The sequence below is a fragment of the Phycodurus eques genome, chromosome 15 (assembly GCF_024500275.1).
Source record: "Phycodurus eques isolate BA_2022a chromosome 15, UOR_Pequ_1.1, whole genome shotgun sequence".
In the NCBI taxonomy this organism is placed as follows: Eukaryota; Metazoa; Chordata; class Actinopteri; order Syngnathiformes; family Syngnathidae; genus Phycodurus; species Phycodurus eques.
This window is the reverse complement of record NC_084539.1, coordinates 10,049,072-10,065,317: the sequence shown is the minus strand read 5'-3', so window position 1 is coordinate 10,065,317 and position 16,246 is coordinate 10,049,072. Positions and strand designations below refer to the sequence as shown.

Below are 16,246 nucleotides of genomic sequence, written 5' to 3'. Positions count from 1 at the left end.
CTCACAAAATTTAAAGTAAAAAAAACAAACCAAAAAAAATGGGACAGTGTGACATGCTAAAACAAGTGCCATACCTACACGACATTAATCAAGGAGTTAGTGGGTGTGCCATGACAGGTTGTTTTCTCAGGGGAAATATTTGGGGGTGCACAAAATTTCTAAAGTAAAAAAATATTGACAGTAGGACATCCTTAAACAAGTGCATGGAATACTTTGAGACTACACTCGATTAGTCAAGGAGTTGGGAGGGGGGTGTCGAGGAGGAGGTGCACCACGTCAGGCGGTTTCCCCAGGGGGGAAAAAAATTGGGGGTTAGCAAAATATAAAAAGTAAACAAACAAACAAACAAAAATTAGACAGTAGGACATCCTTAAACAAGAGGAATATTTCCTACCTCACTGTATTAATCAAGGAGTTGGGCAAGGGGGTGGTTCCCCAGGGGAAAAAGTTAGGGGTGCAAACATTTTCAAAAGTGGAAGAAAAAAAGACTGGGTCATCATGAAGTGGCAAATTTGTGAGGGATACCGCAATCTGAGGTGAGGTGAGGCTGCTCGCTGCCGCACTTTGTCTCTCGCCCATGTATTTGAACATGAAATATGCAGATTCAGCACATCTGTCTCACAGTTCTGAGGTCCCTGGTTCAAATCCGGCCTCCCCTGTGTCGAGTTTGCATGTCCTCCCCGTTCCTGTGTGGGTTTTCTCCAGGTACTCCGGTTTCCTCCCACATCCCAAAAACATGCATGCTAGGTTAATTGAAAACTCTAAATTGCCCGTAGGTGTGAATGCGAATGGTTGTTTGTTTACATGTGCCCTGTGATTGGCTGGCGAATAGTTCAGGGTGTACCCCGCCTCTCCTCCAGTCAGCTGGGATAGGCTCCAGCACATCCGTGACACAAGTGAGGATAAGCGTTACAGAAAATGTGTGTGTGTGTGTGTGTGTGTGTACACACAGTATATCTCTCACTACGCTGCACTATTTATATATCCCTTGTTGACCAATAGTGGCCACTCATGCCAGAGTAGCATCTGCTCCATTTGCACACTGACTGAGGAGTATCTGCAACATTTGCACAATCAAAATTGTCCCAGATTATCGTACTACTCGCTTGAAGTCTCGGCGCCCTTTGCACAACGGTCATTGCACCGGACTATTGCAATATTAGTCATTCGAACTGCTCTAAGTGCGAGAGGACTCTGCATCTTTTTGCATAATGGTCCAAACAAAATTCATAATAATTCTACCGGCATTACCAGATAACTAGCAACCCTTTATTGCCCAGTGACTGTTTTTCTCTGTAAATTGACTCTCTGTTGTCATACTAGAGCAACTCCAATTACCGGAGACAAATTCCTTGTGTGTTTTTTGGACATACTTGGCAAATAAAGATGATTCTGATTCTGATATATACAGTGGGCATAGAAAGTATTCAGACCCCCTGAAATTTTTCACTTTGTTATATTGTAGCCATTTGCTAAAATCGTTTAAGTTAAATTTCCCCCCCTCATTCATGTACACACAGCACTCCATATCAACAGAAAAAAACGGAATTGTTGAAATTTTTGCAGATGCATTAAAAAAGAAAAACTGAAATATCACAGTATTCAGACCCTTGGCTGTCACACTAATATATTTAAATGTGATCGATTTTCGCTCTTCTTTCAGCTTCAAAATGGTTTGCTTTTATCCCATAGACAGTTCTCTGGTCTTCATGTTTGCTTAACAGCAAATGCAGTTTTCACAGGTGAAACCCAAAGCCAAAAACAAGCACAATAGATTGTTTCAGCAATCAATCTAAAAGGCAACACTTGAGCAACTAGAAACACCAATCAGTCACATGTTCCAATACTTCAGGTCACTTGAAAAGTGGGTGGCTTCAAGGAAAAGGTGAGTTGTTTAACACAGCTAGATGTAAATACCATGAAATCAAAGCTGGAATTCGGAACTTTTGTCTCATATTCATATTTTGATCTCAAACCCAAATGTCTTCAGTATCCAACAAAAACATAGGAATCGACCTTGACGTAACAATACTTTTGGAGGGGACTGTACAAAAGACAATTACATTTGACACAACACTATTGCGACACCCCTGAAAACTACTACGGCGACTACAACTATTAATAATAAATTGTTTTGATATAGTTTTTTTTAAAGATATGCAAAGAAATAGGCGGCACGGTGGCCGACTGGTTAGAGCGTCAGCCTCACAGTTCTTAGGACCCGGGTTCAATCCCCGTCCCCGCCTGTGTGGAGTTTGCATGTTCTCCCCGTGCCTGTGTGGGTTTTCTCCGGGCACTCCGGTTTCCTCCCACATCCCAAAAACATGCATTAATTGGAGACTCTAAATTGCCCGTAGGCATGACTGTGAATGCGAATGGTTGTTTGTTTCTATGTGCCCTGCGATTGGCTGGCAACCAGTTCAGGGTGTACCCCGCCTCCTGCCCGATGACAGCTGGGATAGGCTCCAGCACTCCCGCGACCCTAGTGAGGAGAAGCGGCTCAGAAAATGGATGGATGGATGGATGCAAAGAAATAATTTACAACTAAAACAAAACGAAATATCTTTCTAATTTCTCATGAATACAGACAATTAGTTTCACAAGCAATAATTTGTTCCTCAACTTTCTGATTTGTGAATATATCAAATTAATGTTAATTATGATCCTCAAGTAACCCTTGCTATAAAGAATGTTGGCTTATTACCGATTGGTCTTGTTTTTGTTTTGAATATGGCAGAGGCAGATTTATGCTAATGGGAGACAGGGGTGCGGGCCACCCCAAAATCATCCATCCATTATCCCTACCCCTTATCCTCACTACGGTCGCGGGTGTGCTGGAGCCTATCCAAGCTATCTTTGGGCGAGAGGCGGGGTACACTCGGAACTGGTCGCCAGCCACTTGCAGGGCACACATAGACAACCTCGCACTCACATTCACACGTACGGTCAATTTAGAGTCTTCATTTAACCTAGCATGCAAACTTTTGGAATGTGGGAGTAAACCGGAGTACCCAGAGAAAACCCATGCAGGGGAGAGAACACGCAAACTCGACACAGGTGAGGCTGGATTTGAACCCAGGTGCTCAGAACTGTGAGGCAGATATACTAACCAGCGCCGCCTAAAACCATTTACCTAATCACCATTCACAGAAAGTGTCTGTCTGTGATGTAGCAGTTTCCCAAAATAAGAGATTGGTTTTGGCGTGTTTAAAAAAAGTCTAAGAAAATAAAAGTGACACTTGATCTTTCAATTTTTCTGTATGCAGCCCTCGAAGGAAAACGTTTGGACAACCCTAGTATACTGTGTGGTATTTTTATTTTATTTTTATTTTTTTTGGTGTGTGGGGATTTTTAAAAAATGCAATATTTGTGCCTTAATTGGCTCAATCAAGGTTGGAAAACACTGTGCAGTATCTTGCGCCACCCCCCAGAAAAAAAAACATGTTAACAGATATATAAAATATAAAGTAGACAGACTAACCAGCACTCTGATGATGATATTGACGAAGATTATTGATGCTGGTGAAGATGAGGCGGAGTTCCACACTTTGAGACACAAGATGGCGGTAAGGTAGTCATCCGACGCCGGCCACCTTCAGTTGATACAACCCCAGAAGAAGAAGAGGAGGCGACAGGCGAGGGAGGAGGAGGCGGAGGCGGAGGGAGAAGCCGGGGGGTGGGGGCATGATATTTTTGTCCGAGTAGGAGCTCCCTCTTACGGGACAGGTAACGCTGACGACCGGCCGGCCTAACGTCCGAGCAATCCAACATGTCAGCGGCGTCAAGCTACCAAACGTCCGAAATGGATCCTAACTAACATACATGTCAGCGCCTGTTGTTCGCCATCGTCACACGCCCGCCTGGACGTCACCGAGCAGCTGTCACCCAGCCACCGAGCAGCTCGCGAGGGGGGTTGGCTCGCCACGGACAGCCGCTGTGTTGCCAGCCCTGCCCCGAGTTAGCTCACTGGGGAAACCGGAGGAGCTAGGACTGCGAGCACACCGTTACCCATTGTGTTGATGAGGTGAGTCGCCGCAATGTCACGGGTGTGTTCGTGTATATTCTCCGGAAGGGGGTGGGTCATGAATTGCTAATGGACTGGACCAGCAAGTCGGCTAATGTCATTAGCATGGATGCTCAGTGACACGCAGCTTTGCATGAGGCTGCAAGTCAACCTCAACCTATGCTGCTTCCATTTTTTTGGGGGGGGGGGGGGGGGGCTGCTCTGTTGGCAGACCAACCCCCCCCCCAACACACACACACACACGCACACACAAACACTCCATTCCATAAAACACCCCCACCCAAAAACATCCAACCTTCGACTAGTGATGAAATAGTATGAAAATGTCATTGTGATTGGCGGCACAGTAATCTAATGTTTGGCAGGTCTGCATCATAATTGTGAGGTTAAGGGTTTAAATCTAAGGTTTGCATGATCTTTCCATGCTTGCTTGGGTTTTCTCCACGTACTCCGGCTTGCTCCCCCGTTCCAATAACATACACTTTTGGTTCATTAAAGGCTACGAATTGTCCAGGCGTGAATGTTAGTTTGGTTGTTTTCTCTGTCTACCCTCCTGCAATTGTCTTGTGACCAATCTAGGGTGTGTAGCCTGCCTCTCGCCCAAAGTCAGCTGGGATAGGCTCACCCATGATTCCAATGAGAACAAGCGCTATTAAAAATGAATGGCTTGATCATCACATCATCACAATTAGCAGTACTATTAACTCATTGCTAAAAGAAAGGTAAACAACAAAATTATTAATTACAGATAAAGGCATGAAAAAACACTTTTTTCCCCCCTCCCTTTAGAAATTGTTAACAGCAGCACCCAAAATTATCATGGCGCATCATGGCACAAAATGTACTTAAAAGTACTCTGATGAAAATTTTTCAACTGTTTAAAAATTGTTATCGGCAGCACAATTGAATGAGTGAACGAGCACCTCTGCCTCACTGTTCTGAGGTTGGGGATTCAAATCTTGAGTTTGCATGCTCTGGCTTCCTCCCACATTCCCAAAACAGGCATATAAGGTTGTTTGTCTATAGGTGCCCTGCGGCATATAGATTAGCACGTCTGCCTCGCAGTTCTGAGGTTCAGGGTTCGAATCTCGAGTTATCCCCGCGCTTGCGTGGGTTTTCCTGTATTACAGAAACTGTACTGTATATTACGTTCTTTGTCTATATGTACCCTGGGATTGGCTAGGGACAAGTCCAGGGTGTACACCACCTCTCACCTACAGTCCACTGAGATAGGCTCCAACTCACTCGTAACCCTAATGAGGCTGAGTGATATACAAAATGGATGGTTGGAGTATATTGGTCAAAATTGTCACGTTGAGCAGTATTGTCATGTTATTTCTTAAAGAAATGTAAACAAAAAAAATCACAGATGCACAGAAAAATAACTTAGAAATCCTCAACATCAGCAACTACACTGATCATACAGTACATGCAAGACTGAACGAAGTGCACTTGAAACGACTATGATAGAAATTTTTACATGTTTGATTATTTTGATATTTTATCACTGTTTACCGGTAAACCGATAAAACTTTTTATCCCTACGTTCACCTTACCGATAGTGCAGTTGAATGATGCTGCTTTAGAGACTGCTGGGCAGTTGGAACTATCCCAGTTGGAGCTTATGAGATCCAACTGTAAAGCGTGTACAGCCTGACTAGTGTAAACAAAACAAAAAATAAAGAAGACTGACTACTTTTACTATTTGTTTTTCTCACTCAATTGACAATGTGACACCAATCTTGTTTGTCATTCTTGATGTCACTTTAAAAATGTACCGGTATATTTTAATAATTACTTCACACCCAAACGATATGACTAAACACCAATCTCCACACACAACCACTTGTGATGACTCCTATAACAAATACTTACAGATAAATATAGTTTTAGTAGCATTCTCACCCGTCATACTTGGAGATGTTAATTTTTCCAACTTCCCTGTTTTTTTTAAATGCTGCATGAGAAATCATACAAAATTGTAACACCAATCATAAATACGGACAGTAAGGTAAAAAAGCATGAGACATTTATTGGTTATGCTCGATAACTGTTCTGCATGGAATTTGGTGTAAATATATGATGCTATATCCTCTGTGTGAAATGTACTGGTAAAATGTCCGCTGTCAGTATATCCACTACATTTTAACATATATTGACTATAATGTACACACCGCAGTAATGTGAAACACAATTTGCTAGACATGGGATATGGACTAACTACCTATTAGTCAAGGAGTCCCTGAGAATGCACCCCTATGGGGGGCACAATGCAGCCCTATGGATGACACAAGTCAGTGCAAACTATAGGCCGTCCCAAGCCCGGATAAATGTAGAGGGTTGCGTCAGGAAGGGCATCCGGCTTAAAACTTTGCCAAACAAATATGAGCGTTCATCCAAAGAATTCCATACCGGATCGGTCGTGGCCCGGGTTAACAACGTCCGCCACCGCTGCCGTCAACCTGCAGGGCGCCTGTGGAAATTCAGCTACTGTGGGTCGAAGAAGAAGAAGAGGTGGAAAGCGGGTTATTTGGCAGAAAGAGAAGAGGAAAGCACAGAGCCTAGAACTGAATGTGGGGACTTTGAATGTTGGGCCTATGACAGGAAAATCCCGGGAGTTGGTTGACATGATGATTAGGAGAAAGGTTGATATATTGTGTGTCCAGGAGACCAGGTGGAAAGGCAGTAAGGCTAGAAGTTTAGGGGCAAGGTTTAAATTATTTTACCATGGTGTAGATGGGAAGAGAAATTGAGTCAGGGTTATTTTAAAAGAAGAGTTGGTTAAGAATGTCTTGGAGTTGAAAAGAGTATCAGATCGAGTGATGAGGCTGAAACTTGAAATTGAGGGTGTTATGTATCATGTGATTAGTGGCTATGCCCCACAGGTAGGCTGTGACCTAGAGGTGAAAGAGAAATTCTGGAAGGAGCTAGACGAAGTAGTTCTTAGCATCCCAGACAGAGCGAGAGTCGTGATTGGTGCAGATTGTAATAGACATGTTGGTGAAGGAAATAGGGGTGATAAAGAAGTGATGGGTAAGTACGGCATCCAGGAAAGGAACTTTGAGGGACAGATGGTGGTAGACTTTCAAAAAGGATGCAAATGGCTGTAGTGAACATTTTTTTCCAGCAGAGGCAGGAACATAGGGTGACTCTACAAGAGCGGAGGTAGAAGCACGCAGGTGGATTACATCTTGTGCAGACGATGTAATCTGAAGGCGGTTACCGACTGTAAGGTAGTGGTAGGCGACACAGGTCCAAGCAGGTTGGAAAGGGTGGAGGAAGATGCCGGGTGTGTTATGTGACAGAAGAGTCTCAGTGGTGAGGCAAGCCATGATGTACGGATTAGAGACAGTGGCTCTGAAGAGACAACAGAGAGCAGAGCTGGAGGTGGTGAAAATGAAGATGTTGAGGGTCTAAAGGAACAAGCTGAAAGGAAAAGAAGAAGTCAAGGAGTCCCTGCTGGATCACTCGGTGCTAGAATCCTCCGAAATGTAACTACATATTGACTATTCTTAGTAAAGCCAGATGTCATAACTGCAGACTTTGCTTAATTTGAAGTCCAGATAGTTAGTAGCTGATTTTGTTTTGCTTGTGGGGGCTGCTAGCTAACTTGACTGTATCACTGTCTGTTATTTTTGTCCGGACTGGAAACCACATAGCCCTAGCGTTACGGTCAAAGAAGCATGTGTACATTCTTGGAGTAATATTAATTGGGCATTTCTTTACTTGGAGTTCCCTCAGTCTTCTCAGCTCGTGTCATGTTTGAGTTGTAGGTGGAGTTTCGGGACTATGAAATCCCATGACCCGAGAATTCTGTTTTGATCCTTGCTCGTTGACAACTAATTTTCAAGTTTACTAAGCTCCAACCTGTACATCCTCATCCACTTAATGTAAGCTCACGCATTTTTCTCCTCATCTTTCAGGTGCTCGTCAAGGTGAAGATAATGCTCAGACATGATGCCCTGTGAGACCCATGTGTTGCTCAAGTGGCAGGAACACCTCAACAGCTCCTGGGCAGCCGAGGACAGTGTGCAGACGGCCACCAGGCATGGGGCGGCCACCCTCTACAGCAGGCTCCTTCACAACAAGGAGGTAGTGAGTCTGGCCCAGCCCATCCAGGAACTCGTGGGCCCTCGGCTGCCCGACTTTGAGTGTGAGTCCTGCGCTGTTGCGGAGAAGGAGGAGTATCTTTCATCGCTGCTGCAGAGTCAAAGATGGCTTGTTCGCCGCCTGCTGACGCAGACCCGCTACACGCAAGGTCTCCACCACAGACTAGTGGCTCTGCAAAGGATCTTCTACGCGATTCACACCAAATACCACGACAATTTCCGTGTGCCGATTCCCTCGCAGGCCGCAGAGAGCGGTGGGGAATGTGGGCATCTTGAGCTGGCCTCTAAGCCCTGCCTGCCAGGAGGGCTGCCCAAGGTCAAGTCAGGCATGGATGTTCTGATCGAGATGGGTGTGAGGACAGGTTTGAGCCTGCTCTTTTCACTGCTGCAGCAGAACTGGAGGTATGCTGCCTCTGTGCATCCCAAGTCAATGCTGTGCAACGACGTACTGGCTACTGCCTCCTCCGTGCTCACGTCCCTACCACCGCTCTCCCTGGCCAACGAGAGCAAGATACCCTCAGTCGGGCTTGACTGCCTGGCGCAGGTGGCCGACTTTCTGAAGAAGACGTCTGTGAGCAGCGGCGGTGCCGACTTGACAGGTCGGAGGCTGGCGCTGGAGTTACTGCTTGGTCTAGCCATGCAGAGAGGCTCACTCAAGTTTCTCCTGGAGTGGGTGGAGGTGGCTTTGGCGACTTCCATATCCTCGTGCACCTCTACGCTGTCTTCCCCCTCCGCACTGAGCTCCCAGCAGGCAGCTGGTGTAGGATTTGATGTCATCCATCAAACTCTCCTTCAGATGAGACAGTTTTCGGTAGGTTACATTTTACCAAAACTTACCACGTTACGTTTATCCAACCTTACCACACCGCTGTACTTGGTCATGGTGACATTGTTGACATACAGTACTCATATTACGCAACTCGCCGTGAGGAATTGGTGTGCTTCCTAGTTTCAAATCTGTTGCCAAATGTGAACGGCTTGGCAAGAAAATGCTATACTATAACAACAACATATCATCCTCTAGGGTTTTCTTGGAGACACCGTCAGTACTCCTGTGCTCCAGAAGGACACAGACGGACTTTGCCAACTCTCCCAGGCAGCCCTCTGCCTCTTTGAGGAGGTATAAGATTTATTTATTTTAACAACTGCTTTTCAGGAGCTCACTCTCTACCTCTCTTTTTCAGATATGTAACCTGGCGTCCTACTGCCTGTGCTCCTGCAGCTCCGACGCAGACCCTCCCGTTGCAGACCGCGATGCTGTGGTGGTGTACGTGTGGGGGAGCAACAGCAGCCATCAGCTCGCGGAAGGAACGCTAGAGAAAATCCTGCTGCCCAAACCAACGCAAGGCTTCAGCGATGCCCAAATGGTGCAGCTTTTAACACTATAATGGACCTTTGCCATGGTCAAAGGAATTGTTGTCCAACTCATAACCCATGCAATACTGTTCCCCTCCAGTCCCATAGATGAAGAAACAGGTATGTTATGTCAGGAAAAGCCTATGGAGCAAAAATTGTGCTGGACAAATCATGCGAGTGACTCGCTGAGGCAACCCATAATGGAACAAGCCAAAATTCTACTATTTAAACTCCACCGTGAACTTCATCTTTATAGAGGACATGTCTGTTCTGCAGGCTGTGCATGTTGTGGAAATGATGTCTACCACGACACACAGTAGCTTCAGATCTCATAGTAAATAGCATAGTGGCATCACCTGGTATATATTTCTTAAGGAGGCATGTTTTTGAGGTTAAAGTGTTTATTTTAAAGTGAATGATGCAGTGAATGATGCCCCGGCAATCAATTGAGGCACGGCGTCTATGAGCACAGAGGCTACCATTTGTGGAAATAAGATCTGCATTCATTCCCTTCTTTCAGATTGAGGCCGGCCAGTACTGCACCTTCTCCGTGTCCGCGGATGGCGCCGTGAAGGCTTGTGGCAAAGGCAGCTATGGCCGCCTTGGTCTGGGTGACTCCAACAACCAGTCTATGCCCAAGAAACTGGTGCTGGAGCCCCACAGGAACATGAAGAAGGTGTCCTCCTCCAAGGGATCTGATGGTCACACCTTGGCAATCACCATGGAGGGAGAGGTAAGAGAATATGTGTAATGTTCTTCCAAGTTGCGATGAAACACAATGAAGTTGGGCCAACCGGACCCAATTTCCTGACGCCATGCTCCTTAAAGGTACACGTACACTACAGTTGTTGTGACTTTTGGCGTGTCCAAGTATACAGTAATTGCACTTTATAAACCTCATTATACATTATAATTATATTTTCTTACGTTCTCTTTTACCTGCAATTGGCTGGCGACGAGTCTAGGGTTAGCCAGTCTCTCGACCAAAGTCAGTCGGAATAGGCTTGAGCACACCCGCAACCCTAGTGAGGATAGTTTTTGTACAATACTATCAAAGTGGACATAAAGTAGTAGTAATAGTGTTATAAAAAATATTTTTGGAGGCTGGAAAAGATTTATGGCATTTCAGTTCATTTTGAATAGGGGAAACTGATTTGATATTCAAGTAAATTAAGTTATGAGCTTGGTCACGGAATCAACGAATCAAACTCACAGGTACCACTATAGGTGAATCCGTGAATCGGGAATTTGATCACTGTTTATGGGTAAAACCTTTCATCCCTACTTCATTGTCACTGTATTAATCATGAGATTTTCAAAATACTGTACTTATTTTAGGTGTTCAGCTGGGGTGATGGAGAATATGGGAAACTGGGTCACGGCAACAGTGCTACGCAGAAATATCCCAAAATCATCCAAGGACCGCTGTCGGGCAAAGTGAGGAAACATGCTTTTTGGAGAATTGGGTCAAAAATGAAGTTTGAAATGCAATTTTACCGCCTTTATTCCAGGTTGTTGTGTGCGTGTCTGCTGGCTACAGGCACAGTGCAGCTGTGACTAATGACGGCGAACTTTACACATGGGGTGAAGGGGACTTTGGCAGACTTGGTGAGAGCCTTTATTTTTTTCATAATTCTTGTAGCACGTTAGCAAAAATCTGCTATCTTTCCTCACTCATAATGCAGGCCATAGTGACAGCCTGAGCCGCAACACGCCCACATTGGTGAAGGACATCAGCGGCGTCGGGCAGGTGGCGTGCGGCAGCTCACACACCATTGCTGTGGCACAAGATGGACGCACTGTGTGGTCCTTTGGAGGAGGCGACAATGGTATTTTTGTCACGATGAACACAATTCGGTGGAGTTGCTGTGACTTGTGTGTTATAACATAGCTGCCGCCCTCGCAGGTAAACTCGGCCACGGCGACACCAACCGCGTGTATCGACCCAAGATCATTGAGGCCTTGCACGGATGCATCATCAGGAAAGTGTGCGCTGGGAGTCAGTCATCTCTAGCGCTTACCTCTGCGGGACAGGTGAGAATCTGGCTCAGACATGGTTAAATTAGTCATCGGAGCGAAGAGAACATGTATAAAGAGTTCAGTTCGATACAGTTGGGAATGGTAAACCCTCGTATGGATGGAGTTTCCACCACGGGGTCTGTAGCAGAGGTGGGGACTCGAGTCATTGTGACTTGGACTCGAGTCAACTGTTTTGATGACTTTACAAAGACTAAGATACTTGAGACATGATGACTTGAAACATTTTTTTACCTCTTCGTTAGTGGAGGACATGCATTGAAATGTGTTTTCAAGACAATAAACATTAATATATCTGAATAAAACTTTTGGTATTTTTGGTTGGCATTGGACAAACCAGATTAATTGCTTTAAGTGTTTTAGCACAAGTGCTAATCTCCACAATTGTCCACAGAAGGCTTTTAAAAAGGTACATATAAATACATACATACATACATACATACATACAAAGTAGATAAAATACAAGGTTGTAGATAGAGTATGTACAAGTTTAGTCCATATTTAGAATCAGTGTCATAGCAAGAAGTTTCAACATTAAGTATCTACATTTTCATGTGAGCATCTTTGCCCAGACATTTTTATAGGTACCTCCCAAAAATGTTAGGATCAGTCTCCAGTCTCAGCTCGCTAGGAAGCGAATTTCAGAGACTTCATTGTCCTGTGGCCTTTTCCAGAGGGAATGGGGGAGAAAAGTGAGTGTCCAGGTGTGGGGGGTCTTTAATGATATCACTTGTTTTCCGCAGTAGTCTGCTAGTGTGTGCCTCCCCAATGTGGCGCCCTAGGCGAGATTTTATATGGTGCTCCCCTCTATCAACGATTTACATACTCGTACAAAAAAGTAAAATAGTGATAGTTTTTAACATTGCCTTTAATTTATATGATAACATGCCACACAATTTAAAATATAAAATAAAACTTTCTTCATTTTAGATTGTCACTGCCAAACAAATCATGCATATAACTTATATACGTTTTATATACGTATTATGTATAACACCTAATGGGACAAAAAAAAAGCAACAACTTGACCACTCTTTCTCCCATTTCCCCCCCTTTTTTCTTCTTCCCTGGGTTCTGGACAGTTTGGGTCATTTTTACATGTCTCCAGAGTTCGATGGGGTCACATCAATAAATTTGCTCCTACCCTAACAGAGAGCGAGCAGTATACCCATCAACTAGAGGGGGGAGTATTTAGTATTATCATTTGTAATAATATTAATTGGGCATTTCTTTACATTTGAATCTGTTTTCTATATTAAAAGAACTCCATGCCTTAGGCTTTACTGACATCTAGAGGTAGAAACAGCACACACCACATCTCCATACAGACACCACTGTCGCAAATGAATTTAGGGGGTGAATGAATTGTAGTCCAGCCCTTATGCATCCCTTGTCCATTTTCTTTTGGACATTTTTTGGACTTTCCAACAAAGAATAAACTGTTAAAGTAAAAGTTTAGAGGGCTGAACTTTGGAGTTAAGTTAAACTTTAAAACGACGGCGCAATTTCCAAGTTATTAGAATGTTTTACGAGATAAGCAGCTTGTATTTGTAAATAAATAATGGTTTGGTCTCTGGTTCAATTTGGTGGTTAGTTTGAATGTTTTTGGGAGAAGAGCTTGCAACAGAAGCAGTATAAGCAGTTTTTTTCCTTTGAATAGACTAACCAGCTTCTCTTGACCTTTTCTCCAGTCATTAAATGTATGTAAAAATGGTGGTGATGACAACTTGTCCCATCTTCTTTTTTGGGAAACTGAAAGTCTGATGATACCTGGTATGGCCCTCTGGTGACTAACTCCACTCTTACATTGTCAGAAAGAGATGGCCAGTCAGCAGGATCTAAACGGGTTGCCTTTGATGCTCCTTGCAGTTCAGGAGGGCTGACAGACAGGGGGTCTTCAGGCTGTGGAGACAGGATCATGCCCATTGTGCTTGGGCCTTCACCTGCAAGCAAATTAAACATATATCCAAATGCTCACAATGATTTACAAACTACAATACATCAGGGAGTAAACACATCTGAAGCACAAAATATGGATCATAACAGTAATATTGTTCTGTTACATGAGGAAGAAAATCCAGTTTTATTTTTTTTTTAAATTATATTTCATTTTGATGGGGAAATAATTATTCTACTTTTGTGTCCTGTAGACAACTTGTTTAAGCAGTCTAATCTGAATAGTATTTCAGTTAGCGATATTCCCTTGTATACTGTATTTACCATCAAATATATTTTCTTATGCAACTGTTACCATATGATACAAGAATGTACATCCAACAACCCACTCTGCTGCTTTTACCACCCAATACAGGTTATTTCCTGTCTTTCACAGTACAGTTGCTGCACCATCTTGTGCAGCAGTAGGTCATGAGGCTCTCCTTGATCTGTAGAAGTTTCTCAGCAGGTGTTGGGGGAACTGAGCTTGGCGTAGTTTATTGAAGAAGTAGAGTCTTTGACGTGCTTTTCCCGCCCGATAGGAGATGTTTGTGGACCAGGTGAGGTCTGCTGAGATGTGGACTCGGATGAACTTGAAGCTTTCCATCCTCTCCATCTCCTCTCCATGGATATAGAGGACAGTGTACGCAATGCTCTTGGATTTCTTGAAGGCCATGATCATCTCATTTGTCTTGGCTGTATTGAGATCCAGGTTATAGATTTCACACCATCACCTAAGATGCCAGACCTCCTTCCTGTAGGCTGACTCATAGTTTTCCCTCATCATTCCTCCAAGGGTGGTGTCGTCATCAAATTTGACAAAGGTGTTGATGGGGTGAATGGGAGAGCAGTCATGTAGAAAGAGGGAAGTACTGCCCCTGAGCTGTTCCCGTGTCCAGGATGAGAGGTGTTGTTACCCATCCTGACATTCTGGGGTCTGTTACTGAGAAACCCCAGTATCTAGGTGCACAGTGAGCTGCTGATGTCCAGAATGCTCAGCTTTGTCACCAATTTATGGGGTACAACTATGTTCAATGTCGAGCTGAAATCCACAAACAGCATCCTCACGTAGGTGTTAGCATTAACCAGGTGTGTGAGGGCTGTTTGGAGTGCTGTGTTAATTGTGTCTTCTGTTGACCTGTTTGTCTATACGCAAACTGATGGGGTGTGCTTGATGTGAGACCAGATGAGTCTCTCCAGACATTTTGTGGTTATGGGTGTTAGAGTGACTAAGACAATAGATGTTCAGCCAGCTCACTGTAGTCTTCTTGGGTGCTGGGACAACGGTGGTTGATTTAAGGCAGGTGGGGCAGTAGTAATATGTTAAAAATCTCTCCTCGCTGGTCTGCACATGTCTTTAGAACTCCTCCTGTCACTCCGTCTGGACACGCTGTTTCCTTGCATTGACAGTGTGGAATGTACCTGATGCCGCCACAGCTGGCTACCAACTACCTACCAACCTTTATTGCTCAGTGACTGTTTTTTGTCAATGTGTCTATGTCTCAAAAGTGTTATCTCTCAATTGACTGTCTGTTGTCGTACTAGAGCGGCTCCAACTACCGGAGACAAATTCCTTGTGTTTTTTGGACATACTTGGCAAATAAAGATGATTCTGATTCTGATGTTCGTGTATACCTGGTCCATAGTGTTGTCTTTTCAGGTTGGAAAGTTCACAAAAACCTAGGCAAGTTTTCATCGTTAAAGTCTACTGCTGCTATCATAACACTGTCTGGCTGTGGGCAAATCTGTTTGTCTATGGCGTGCTGTAGCGGTTCCATGGCAAACTTAGCATTAGCTTCGGGCGGCACCTAGACTATGCTTATGATAGTCAATTTGAGTTCTCTCGGGAGATAAAAGGGTCTCTACTGTAATATAAGATACTGAATGTCCGGATAGCGGCAAATATCCTTAATTGTGGCGTTAGTGCACCAGCAATTGTTCACATACACACACAGCCCTCCTCAGTGTTTCTTATCAGACTTGTTGGTTCTGTGCATTCTGAAGCTAGCATGACCTGGTAGCTCAATAGTGGAGTCCGGGAGGAAAGAGTCCAGCCAAGTCTCCGTTATTGCCATCACACACAAATCCATCCGGCGAGTGGTAATCCACAGTCTCAGAGCTTACATTTTGTTGTCTTGCGCCAAGAGACTTGGCATGGCTGGTAAGAAGGCATTAGCATTTAGCTTAGTCTTTAGCCCCGCTCTCTTACTCCTCTTTTGTTTCCTGTGTCGCTGTTGTCTGCGCCATTTCAGCGGGGGGATGGTGAAAGAGAGGTCCGTTGATCTGCAGATTTCCAACGGAGTGAAGTCCCAGTTGCCTTTGCTAAAGAACTACATGGTAGTCATGTAGACCCTATATAAAAAAATGGTTTTCATGATAAAATGTTTTTTTATGCATGGAAACTTAAGGGACACCTTGTACTTCAAGGTGCCAAAAGGTTTTATGGGCAGTTATTTTGCTACGCCCACAGATTTTCTCTAGAAACACGAAATTAACGGTGTACTGTACCAAACCGAACCAAACAATAGGGCTCTTGGTGGAAACGAGGCTTTTGTTGGTATTGCTATTACTGTCAAATGATAGAATGATCACTGCCATTTGTGTGATTGATCCAAGGTGTTCGCATGGGGCTGCGGCTCGTGTTTAGGCTGTGGCTCCTCTGAGACCACCTTTCTAAGACCCCGATTCATAGAGGAACTGAGCTTCACCAAGGTCATCGACATCTCTTGCGGGGACAGCCACTGCCTGGCGCTGTCGCACGGTACAATAAAATCAGACTTTGTAA

The 16,246-nt window shown here is 44.3% G+C and overlaps 1 protein-coding gene across 6 annotated transcripts in view; it reads left to right on the top strand.

Annotated features, from left to right (window-relative positions):
- Positions 1-3,669: 3,669 nt before the first annotated feature.
- LOC133413382 (probable E3 ubiquitin-protein ligase HERC1) overlaps positions 3,670-16,246 on the top strand; it is an 80,754-nt gene continuing 68,177 nt past the window's right edge. For all 6 annotated transcript variants that reach the window (XM_061697699.1, XM_061697697.1, XM_061697696.1 and 3 more), the window contains exons 1-10: positions 3,670-4,024; positions 7,948-8,944; positions 9,158-9,253; positions 9,318-9,500; positions 10,010-10,222; positions 10,828-10,926; positions 11,001-11,097; positions 11,175-11,318; positions 11,396-11,523; positions 16,078-16,222. In XM_061697699.1, the coding sequence (XP_061553683.1) occupies positions 7,979-8,944; positions 9,158-9,253; positions 9,318-9,500; positions 10,010-10,222; positions 10,828-10,926; positions 11,001-11,097; positions 11,175-11,318; positions 11,396-11,523; positions 16,078-16,222 (2,071 nt within the window). In that variant the 5' untranslated portion in view covers positions 3,670-4,024; positions 7,948-7,978. The remainder of the gene's footprint in view (positions 4,025-7,947; positions 8,945-9,157; positions 9,254-9,317; positions 9,501-10,009; positions 10,223-10,827; positions 10,927-11,000; positions 11,098-11,174; positions 11,319-11,395; positions 11,524-16,077; positions 16,223-16,246) is intronic.